Genomic DNA, 11884 nt, shown 5'->3' on the forward strand with positions numbered 1-11884 from the left:
TTTTTTCCATCACCGGGGGTTACCAACATGGGATTACCAAATCCAGATCATTATTATCCAAATTAAGCTTTTTGAACAACTGGCCCTAGTTGTTTCAAACTAACCAATCAAATACAAGTCACAGTCTGTCTCCAGTACATTAGTTTATTGCAAGAAAACATTTTTACTGAAACAGAAATGCAACAAACCAAACTTTCCCTAAGAAGATACTTGTACTGGTGGTGAATTCAGATCTGAAAGGGTGTACAAAATGCATTCATACATGATTTTTCTTGTTTATTTAAATAGATATGAAAATTACTGAAATAACTTACGCTATTTAAAAAAAGATCACACAGTTTCAACCTAACCAAACCTGAAGGATTAAATTAGCCATTAAAAGCAGTCCTACTATACAAAAAACAAACAAACGTAGAAATACAATAAAAACCTGTTCTGGTCCAAAAGTGCAAACATGTTTCAAATGAAAGAAAAATCAATCAGTCCACCACAGTAAAGAGTCACCTCAGCCTGCAAAAATATGCACATTTGCTTTTAGATCACTTTTTCCTGCAGTAAGTCCCAGAGCATGATCAGGGTTACCCACTAATCCAGGGATCCTCAAATCTGGCCCACGAGATCCACTTTCCTGCAGAGTTTAGCTCTAACCCTAATCAAACACACCTGAGCATGCTAATCAATGTCTTCAGGATCATTAGAAATTCACAGGTAGCTGAGTTTGATCAGGGTTGGAGCTAAACTCTGCAGCGCATTGGACCTCCAGGGCAAGATCTGAGGAACCCTGCACTAATCCTATGACAGCTAACAAATGTTAAAACTATTTATTTTTCTGCTAGATTAGTCCTCAAACATAGAGAATCCAGATCTCAGACCTTTTTTAGCCAAAGCAAAATTAGTAGTAGGTATAATAAAACAAATCTCACCCACGTGTTTATAGTAGCACTTCACCAGTGAGGTGACAATGTTTTTTTTTTTTACCAAGACTACAGTAACCTTCAAATGAAATCTTTAGCCTGGTGCTCAGTCTCTGCAAATCCTTAAGTGTCGTTCTTTTAGACTTTGGAATGCAAAGTGGTTGGTTTTTCAAAGTCCTCGATGATTATCTGATGCTCTAAAGCCGCAGTTCGGTGTCCTCTTTTGGTTCTGGAATCTTCGGGAAGGTGATGTGTGCACCTTCACGTGTCTGACCGAGAGCAGATGAGATGATATCAACGGCTAGGCTAGTTGTGGCCTCCACAGCCTCAGGTGTCGCACCTAGTGTGGGGTTCACTTCAACCACATCCATCACAGAGAGTAAACCTGTGTAGTCCAAAACAAAAAATATTAGCGTCAAGGTTTTTGGATTTATTTGATTTCAAATACATCAGTTATGTGAATGGTAGATCTGTACCTGTGTTATGGATCTCCTCTGTTACATAGATGCCCTCTCTATAGGTCAATCCTCCATTAACGGGAGTTCCAGTGGCAGGAGCCAGGGACGGGTCAAATGCATCGATGTCAAAGCTCAGATGGATTGGCCTTTGTTTCCTGATATAAAAACAAATAACAGTGACAAATTACATAGGTTGTTTGATTGTGATGTAGTGTACACAGATGAAACTGAGATAAAGTGCTACAAATTATTTATGACATTAAACATGTAAGTCAGGTTAAAGAAGGCCGCTTGTGAGCTTGTATTCCTCCAGAAAACTACTCTGCCCCCATTTACAAAGTTCAATAGTACACAGGAGAACTACATGTAGAATAAGCAGCAACATGCAATTTGTTGCTGGTTGTTTACAGAAGCACCACTACTAGGTAAATAAGTGTGTATGTTTTTCGCAATATCACTATACCTTGCCAAGAGGTGATCCAAAGTGACCTCCATTACCCTCTGAATGCCCATTCTGTCAATATCCCGCATGGAGAAATATTGGATTCCCAGGGTCTTCAGGATTATACTGAGAGAGAGCAATAAGATCAAATTGGCTAGTAAAATAAAAGTAGTGATGCTGTTTTTTCTTTCTCTTTATATATGCAGTACACACACATACTGTATGTATTATAGTGGATTCACCATCCAAATTGGTCTGATTTAGTCTCATGTTGGCTTCATCATAAACATTTTATTTTGTGCCCTATTGGTGGTTACAGATAATGTTAGTTATATTAATAGCCTATGGATTGCAACAATTGGTGATTTAGTAGCATAGGCTTTAGAGAACAGGCAACAGGTGCCAAATCCTGGATGACAGAACATAGTGTGCTTACTGTTCGCCTGGATCCACATCTCTGAGGCCAATGTAGACCAGATCTCTGGCAGACAGGAAAGGCTTCATCCAAGAAAATCCAGGAACTTCTGGCATCTGCAGGTAAGAAAGCAGAAGATAATGGCTTTAGATGTTCTAAAGAACCAAGCTTAGAGATTTCTGGGGACAAATTACTTGTAAGCGGAAAAATCATGTACAAGTGTTACCTCCTTTGAGATCAAGGAATTAAAACCATGTCAATGATTACATGATATTAACACTTCTTTTAACTGTCTAATTTTGTGCATGGATGCTAATCACCTTGTTCTGCAGGTCCTTAAGTAAGAATGCTACAGACTGGCCGTGGAGGTTTCCAGAAGGTGAAGTCAGAGGAGTGTTGATATCTGCGTGAGCGTCCACCCATATCAGACACAGGTCAGGGCACTGCTGAGCGTGACCTTCCACTGAACCAATCGCTAAGCTGCAGGGATGAAAGTATTACAAATGTTAATATTTGATGATTTTGGCCTTTAATAGAACAAATTCAACACAGTCTGAGACTACATTGAATTTTTTCATTTGTCAGACCAGTTTTGATTAGAAAATTTTGGATTAAGCTAACTGGAAATACAAACAGCTTCTTGAGTCTAAAAGACAAACCTTGACCTTTCAGAAACAAAGTGATAAAACTGATCTCAGTTTAGCAACATTAATTTGTGCTTGTGCCAAAAAGACATAAATGGAAAGACTAGTGGAATAAGTAACTAATTATTAACACTGACATTTTCCATGATAAACACTTATAACTATACCAAGTTAAAAGGCTTTGTAGATAAAAGTTTGTATTTTTAGCCCAAAATTTGACATAAAAAAAGCAAAGACTTTAGATTAAAAAATTGTGTACCTATGGTCTCCCCCCAACATGATGCAGGTGTGTCCTGCCCCCACCGCACCACTCACAGCTCCCGACAGCAGCTGATTGGCACGTCCAACTGTGCGTGGGAACGGCACATGCATAAAGTGCTCATCTTTTTCCAGATGTTTGAAGGTCAGGTCTCCAAAATCATGCACAGCGTAGTCTACAAAAAGACAGGACATATATATTAACTAATGACATGTCAAGGTTTTCTTAACATGACCATTACAATAAACATTGTTGTTAAAGTTTCCACACTTTCAGCCTACTCTGACCAAGCACATGCTTCTTTCTAAGACTGTATGACTGACAGGTCACAGTTCTGTCACTCAATTCCAGCATGAATCTGACCAAGCCATGTAGTGTCATATAGAAATGTAGGTAGAAACTCCCATAGGTGGACACTGATGAAGGTCTAAACAGCTGATGGGGCCCACGATGACAGAACCAGACCAGCCACAGTGACTTCGTGACAGTGTTGAATTACTCATCATCAGATTTTAAATGACCAATGATGGACTTGCATACCATCATGTGGCCTCTTAACAAGAATAGACGTGAACACTGTGGCACAGTTAAGTTTTAAATAAGTATATTTAAAATACTAGATTTGAAAACAAGCAAACTATGAGGAAATGAAGGAGTTGGCCATGATAGTAGCATGAGGGATGGTCGTCATAAGCTAAGACAGAGGTAAGGGTTACATTTGTATCGACTTGTGAAGACTTCAGGTTCATTTGCAGTTCTTGCTCAAATAAATTTTTGGATTTTGAGAATGAGCGTGTTACATTTCAGCTCTCTTTTGTGTATTTAATGTAACGCCTTGCCATATGCAAGACATTTACAACCAACAGTTGGTGAAGAGCAAGACTATATTTGTTGCATTGGATAAGGTAAGCTCTGATATAGTTTGGTCAAGAATGCTCGCCATATATGGTGCCATGGTTATTTTCACAACTACAAACACGTGATGCCATGCGCCTGTTAAAGTGATGCAACAAATCATCATTGTATCATTAGGTTCTACAGATATTTTTATGTTAAAATTAAGGCTGGACAATAATTAAATATCAATATATATCGCAATATTTTTTTTTCAATAACGGTGATATGATTTTAAACATTTCCGATATTTCAATATACATTACCAGTGTTTCCCATATTGATTTATTTGTGGTGGCCCGCCACAATATCAACACTGACCGCCACAAATAGATTGCCGACAGCAGCTGATTGGCACGTCCAACTGTGCGTGGGAACGGCACATGCATAAAGTGCTCATCTTTTTCCAGATGTTTGAAGGTCAGGTCTCCAAAATCATGCACAGCGTAGTCTACAAAAAGACAGGACATATATATTAACTAATGACATGTCAAGGTTTTCTTAACATGACCATTACAATAAACATTGTTGTTAAAGTTTCCACACTTTCAGCCTACTCTGACCAAGCACATGCTTCTTTCTAAGACTGTATGACTGACAGGTCACAGTTCTGTCACTCAATTCCAGCATGAATCTGACCAAGCCATGTAGTGTCATATAGAAATGTAGGTAGAAACTCCCATAGGTGGACACTGATGAAGGTCTAAACAGCTGATGGGGCCCACGATGACAGAACCAGACCAGCCACAGTGACTTCGTGACAGTGTTGAATTACTCATCATCAGATTTTAAATGACCAATGATGGACTTGCATACCATCATGTGGCCTCTTAACAAGAATAGACGTGAACACTGTGGCACAGTTAAGTTTTAAATAAGTATATTTAAAATACTAGATTTGAAAACAAGCAAACTATGAGGAAATGAAGGAGTTGGCCATGATAGTAGCATGAGGGATGGTCGTCATAAGCTAAGACAGAGGTAAGGGTTACATTTGTATCGACTTGTGAAGACTTCAGGTTCATTTGCAGTTCTTGCTCAAATAAATTTTTGGATTTTGAGAATGAGCGTGTTACATTTCAGCTCTCTTTTGTGTATTTAATGTAACGCCTTGCCATATGCAAGACATTTACAACCAACAGTTGGTGAAGAGCAAGACTATATTTGTTGCATTGGATAAGGTAAGCTCTGATATAGTTTGGTCAAGAATGCTCGCCATATATGGTGCCATGGTTATTTTCACAACTACAAACACGTGATGCCATGCGCCTGTTAAAGTGATGCAACAAATCATCATTGTATCATTAGGTTCTACAGATATTTTTATGTTAAAATTAAGGCTGGACAATAATTAAATATCAATATATATCGCAATATTTTTTTTTCAATAACGGTGATATGATTTTAAACATTTCCGATATTTCAATATACATTACCAGTGTTTCCCATATTGATTTATTTGTGGTGGCCCGCCACAATATCAACACTGACCGCCACAAATAGATTGTCCAAAAGGCTTTGACAGTTTGACTTAGTTGAATAAACATAAGCACTGCACATTTCAAAATCAAAATGCGGCACGGGTGTTTTATATGAATGTATCTTTGAAGGGAACCTTCAAGAAAAGTTTCGAAGGCATTTTCATTTTATTTGATAAAGTAGCGTTCATGAGCAGAGCGCTCCTTTGTTTATAGCTGTTACCGGGAAAACCGCTGTTTCTGCCGCGCCAAAAGCGCCTCCTGCTGGCAGAGAATGAATTTGCATTTTCAATCAGCCTGTCTCCTGCAACTAGTATTTTTGTTGTTGCTCGCTCTTTTTTGTTTTCTGCAGCAACTGAGCACTTTTCATATTCTTTATCCTGGCTCAAGCACTTTTGTTTCAATTTTCAAGAATAATCAGCCTTATGTTATAGTTTATATAGTTATAGTTTAGTTTAGTTAAAGATATTAATATTAATAAGGTGACGGTGATTTCACATTTCTTGTTTGTATGAAGGCTAAATACAAATAAAAGGTGAACATTAATTTATTTGTACCGTTTTTATTTCTTTAAAATATTATATAGTTTTATAGGAAGAGGTTTCATAGGCTTAGCAAATTAATTTTTTTAATGTAATTTTTTTCAGAAATGTTTAGGTACAGACATCCGTTGTAGGCTTCTTCTTTTTTTATATATTGCTCATATCAATATAGTATTGACCGAAATCAAGAAATATATTGTGATATAAATTTTGGCCATATCGTCCAGCCCTAATTAAAATACTACTATACATAGACACACACACACACACAGAGATATATATATATATATATATATATAAAAAATCCGAAATATAATTCCGTAAATTCTGATATTAAAGTTTTTTCCTCACGCAATCAAACGTACTAAAGTGTCCCAAGAAAAATCCCAAGAAAATGTCCAAGAGAAATAAGTCTGTAAATGAGCTAATGAGACAAAAAATATATACAACAGCGCCCCATTTTCAGCGATAATAAGGGAAAATCCTCCACAGCTAAGGTCAAACGGGGTCTTCGAAGCTGTGTCATAAGTCATTTGTTCTTAACCGCCGACGGAAAAAAGCTCAGGCTTAAGATAGCAGGAACTATCGCATTACATGGAGAACATGGAGTTACGTAAAGCGGCCCTCCTCTCTGCACGATGTTTGTGATTAACAGCTGACTGACTGACTGACTGTAGCCGAGACTGACGAAGTGACTTACACATTCCGACTAGTAACTCTGGAATGTCATGACTCAAGCATTTGACGTTAAAGGCGAATTACGCCTTCTTTCCTGTTATTATTATTAGAATTAGTAATAGCAGTAAGCCGCTAGGCATGTAATATTCTGGTAGCAAGTCGATACTAAAATTAAAAAGATGTAACGATATCACTCTCTACAGTACCAGCAGTGGCTGGCTCGCGCCTGGCGGTAAAGTGGATGCTCGCGTGCTTTTTTACAGTCTATGGCACGGACAGATACACTTCAAAATTCAGTGAAAATGCTCGTCTTTGTCGTGTATCAATGTAAACACGGTAAGTTATTTAAATAATATTATTATTATTATTATTATTATTATTCCGGGAAATCTACAGTAGTCGTTTTGGAATAAAAAAAACTCTAATCACTGTTTTGTGTTGTTTAACAGCTCTTAAGTGCTTGCCTTTAACATTTAAAAATAGCATTAGTTTTTGCTTTATTGAAAATGTGTCAAAAATCGTGAAAATTCACTGGTATTCGTGACTACTGTAGACAGTGGAAGTTTTTCCTTTCAACATCATACTTTCCAGAAAAAAAATAGGCTATAATGCATGACACATTCATTGTTTATTTAGTTAGTTCATAAGGAATAATTAATTATGGAAACTTGTAATTAAAAACCACGAATGTTCTCCAGTAATTTGAAGTCACCAGTCCCAGAGCTTTTGTTACAGAGTCCTGGCGGGAACTGCTTTCTACGGTGGCGGAGAAGTGCAAAACAAATCACAATTCTGAAAACAAAATAACAAATTACAAACCCAAATGCAAGTCTAAAAAACAAAATAACAATTCAGAAAACACAACAACAATTCAGAAAACATTATAACAAGTCAGAAAACACAATGGCAAATCCGAAAACAAATTAACAAGTCAGAAAACACAACGACAAATCAGACAAACCGGAAGAGGTAGGTATAGTTTGAGACAGCGCCATTGGTTTGGGATTACTCACCGCTGACTGGACGAGACATCTGTCAATCAACGTATACAGGGAAGAACCAGCTGAAGAACAGCAGAGTCGTGGTAGAAAGTTCGGAGATGGTATTAAAGTAGCTCAGTTTAAATGTATTGTATGAATTGCCCTTACTATGGAATAAAAAATACGGGGTGTCTATTTACATTTAGTTAAAAGTGGCTGTTAATCATCAGCTCCAGACTGCAGATGGATAAGCGTGTGTCGTTGGCTTTTTGACGTAATCGACCCGGGTTCGATCCCGCCTTTTGCCGAACTTTTTTTTCCTCCCTTTTCAAATCTCGTATTAGCAATGGATTCTATTTACACTATGTTAAAATAGCAGGATTTCTACTATCAAGTATACTACTTGTTGCAAATAGTGGCAATTATCTGCACTTCAGTATTGTAGTACATTATAAAACAGTATGCAATAATAACGTATTGAGTGTAAATTATAATTTTAATTATTAAATGGATGCCACCTTATTGGTACAATAAAGCCCTCCCTACACCTACCCTAACTGATACTTTATTTTCAACTTTTTGATTATTTCCTTAATTTTTTATTGAAAATAAAATGCCTTTACGATGTGATACGAGATTTGAAAAGGGAGAAAAAAAAAGTTAGGCAAAAGGCGGGATCGAACCTGGGTCGATCGCGTCAAAAAGCCAACAACACGCACTTATCCATCTGCACCACTGGAGCTGATGTTTTACAGCCACTTTTAACTAATTGTAAATACACACTCCATATTTTTTATTCCATAGTAAGGGCAGTTCATACAATAAACAATAAAATTAAACTGAGCTACTTTAATACCATCTCCGAACTTTCTACCACGACTCTGCTGTTCTTCGGCTGGTTCTTCCCGTATACGTTGATTGACAGATGTCTCGTCCAGTCAGCGGTGAGTAATCCCAAACCAATGGCGCTGTCTCAAACTATACCTACATCATCCGGTTTGTCTGATTTGTCGTTGTGTTTTCTGACTTGTTAATTTGTTTTCGGATTTGTCGTTGTGTTTTCTGACTTGTTAATTTGTTTTCGGATTTGTCGTTGTGTTTTCTGACTTGTTAATTTGTTTTCGGATTTGTCGTTGTGTTTTCTGACTTGTTATAATGTTTTCTGAATTGTTGTTGTGCTTTCTGAATTGTTATTTTGTTTTTTAGACTTGCATTTGCGTTTGTAATTTGTTATTTTGTTTTCAGAATTGTGATTTGCTTTGCACTTCTCTGCCACCGTAGCTTTCACATTTACTGGCAGCGGTTAATCCACGACAGAAATCCCACGACCTCATCAGGTTCATTTCTGACTAGCCTGGGCTACCCAAAATAACATCTGCCTGTATCACGCTCCACCTGAAAACTGCATTCAGGTCCACATCTATTTATTTATTTATTTTTATATGAGTTTGCAGCCTGAGTCAGCACATCTGAAACCTCATCCTCACTACAACCCTAATTGCACAAACATTAATAAGGCCAATAAACTTATTGAAATAGAGAGAGATACCTAGATAATACTAATGATGTACTTACCCAGATTTGAAAGTCTCTCCACCAAACCCGCATCCCGGATGGCTTTGGGTCCATGCTCCACCCCTCTCCTTTTCTGAGAGAAAATCGTAAAAAAAAATAGTTATATCACTATGTTATACACCGGTGAGTTTGTGTGAGTTCTAATTAAATAAATCTATATTTCTTACCTGTCCTTTGGAAAACGGAGCTCCCAAAACGGCAACAGAATGCGATCGGTTCTGTTGGCAGGAACTCAACGTGAATCTCAATAATCTAGACAGTGGTCCTCTCAAGGCCATGCTGACTCAACCGGAGAGTTATGAAATGCAATACAAAAACGCAGCGGAAGGTTGTCTCAAACGAATAGTCTGTCGCCCGATGTGGTTTTTTATTCTTCTGGCTCAGGACTGGCTGTTGAATCCCAAAGAACTGCCACGACGTTTTTCTTTAAATCTTCCACTTAATTCATATTCATGAGTTCGTGAATAGCGGAAGGTGAAGCTCAAACTACACGCCTTGGGTGAAATCTCAAAACCGCCCCCCAAGATCTGACTGTCTTCCAGCATCCAATTGTTTCCGCTTAGTGCGGCGTGAACCACGTTTTTCTATTCACAGAGCGGGCAAGCTGCGTCACACCCGATGACACACCTTCCTCCCAGCCAATCAGAAGCTCCGCCAGCGTGAGTTTGTTTCAGTGAGCGAGGCTTTGGGCGAATGAGTGGCGTGATACAGTAGATGGGGTGCCTTTTTTGTGGTGTTGGAAATTTCCATCTCTGCACTGTCGACTGCATATGTTTTTTTTTGGCTTGCCTAATGTCTCGTCAACAAATTCCCGTCTTACAGATGCAGTCTATCAAAACAGATCCAGTGTCCATAGCATTGCTGCATGACAGAATATTTATGTTCTATAGAAATGTGTGGAATACCAGTATGACGAGGTCTGGCAAGTTGTTGACAACTTTGGCCTAATTTCAGTGTTTATATCCACTTCGAGCAAATACACAGAAGTTGACTCATATACATAACTACACATTCGTATATAATTCATTGAGTTTTATTGATTGATCAGTTTAGTTTAGCTAATCACCGATCTGTAATAAAGAACATAATAGAGAGTGATCAGTAAATGGAGTCAATATTTTCTGCACTTTGGCTCCATCTGGTGGTAGATTTGTTTTTAGATTTGGTTGGTCTTTTCTTTATTTCTTTTTTTTTTCTTCAGTCCATGGTTTAGACCAGTGTTTCCCAACCGGGGTGCCGCGGCACCCTGGGGTGCCGTCTGTCGAGAGCAGGGGTGCCGTGTAAAAAATCATTTTTTAATATTTTTAAATTGCTAAATTGTTCAAAAGAACATTTATTATATAATATCAATTTCTGATGTCGCCAATAATTAGAGATGCACCGAAATTTCGGCTGCCGAAAATTAGTTCACCGCTCAGGTTTCACTTTCACGTGGTGTGACACTCTGCGTATTATCCCGCTCTATGCGTGTGTGCTCCGCTCAGTCACTCCAATCATATACCGTTCATGCTCATCGGAACAGCAAAGTCCACTCAAAAATTGAGCCGACAGGAAACATCGATGTAGTACAGTATTGTTTCTGTCTGCAATAGCCCTACTGTGTTGTAACATGGTGTGGTATATGGGCAACTCTGGTAACGCTGCCCTCTCATTCATTGATCTGCTAACCGCTATGTTATGCTCACGTGTTCTGATAATAATAGCTTTCTAGGACTAAACATTAGATTTGGATAATTGGTAAAAAAAAAAAAAAAATTGTTAAATACCTTAACCCTACTGTTAGACCTACCTGAAAAACTAAAAAGCAATTTATTTAATTCGAAGGCTGTTTACATGGGCAAATTTTGCATTTAATGTCATGTTAAATTTGTTTATCAGATTGCCTTGCTAATGCATTATTTGGGCGACATTATTGCGCCTTTGAAATAGTTTACTATTTCTGCAAAATGTAAGTCAGCTGGACGTTTGGTGTCGCTGTAGCATTGATGTAATGTTGTGTGCTGTATATCAAAGCATTTCCGGGATATTTTCTTGTTGGGTGGAATGTTTTCGGGGTTTTTGTTCGTATGCACAAAAGTTGTCTTCGTCTAGGGGGCGCTTGCGGGCTCAAAAAAGCAGAATTCTTTCATTCAAATCTCGGGTGTTTTTGTCCTTCTGAGCACATTATTAATCTAAAATCGGTATTAGAATAAACTAATTAATTTCAACGATTTGTATCTGACTTAGAAAAAAAAACACCATCCGCATCATCCATCTAAAATAAAAGAAGAAGAAAAAGGGTTTTTGTTCCTATGCACAAAAGTTGTCTTCGTCTAGGGGGCGCTTGCGGGCTCAAAAAAGCAGAATTCTTTCATTCAAATCTCGGGTGTTTTTGTCCTTCTGAGCACATTATTAATCTAAAATCGGTATTAGAATAAACTAATTAATTTCAACGATTTGTATCTGACTTAGAAAAAAAAACACCATCCGCATCATCCATCTAAAATAAAAGAAGAAGAAAAAAAAAAGAATAAATACCAAACAAATGTGATTGGTCCGTCCTGATTTGCGCTGAGAAAAGTATCAGGTACCACGTAACAAGGCCGTCAACGTGCTGCTTCAGCAG

General features: G+C 37.9%; 1 protein-coding gene across 1 annotated transcript; it reads right to left on the bottom strand.

The window, feature by feature from the left end:
• Window positions 1-964: 964 nt before the first annotated feature.
• arg2 (arginase 2) lies at window positions 965-9861 on the bottom strand. The gene is made up of 8 exons (XM_016469934.1): window positions 9447-9861; window positions 9280-9352; window positions 3133-3307; window positions 2550-2709; window positions 2251-2345; window positions 1836-1940; window positions 1391-1527; window positions 965-1299 (listed from the first exon to the last, which is right to left on the bottom strand). The coding sequence occupies exons 1-8, from the start codon at window positions 9555-9557 to the stop codon at window positions 1112-1114; spliced, it is 1044 nt and encodes a 347-aa protein (XP_016325420.1). The 5' UTR covers window positions 9558-9861; the 3' UTR covers window positions 965-1111.
• Window positions 9862-11884: the final 2023 nt, after the last annotated feature.

Source organism: Sinocyclocheilus anshuiensis, unplaced genomic scaffold (assembly GCF_001515605.1).
Source record: "Sinocyclocheilus anshuiensis isolate Anshui unplaced genomic scaffold, SAMN03320099.WGS_v1.1 scaffold1097, whole genome shotgun sequence".
NCBI lineage: Eukaryota > Metazoa > Chordata > Actinopteri > Cypriniformes > Cyprinidae > Sinocyclocheilus > Sinocyclocheilus anshuiensis.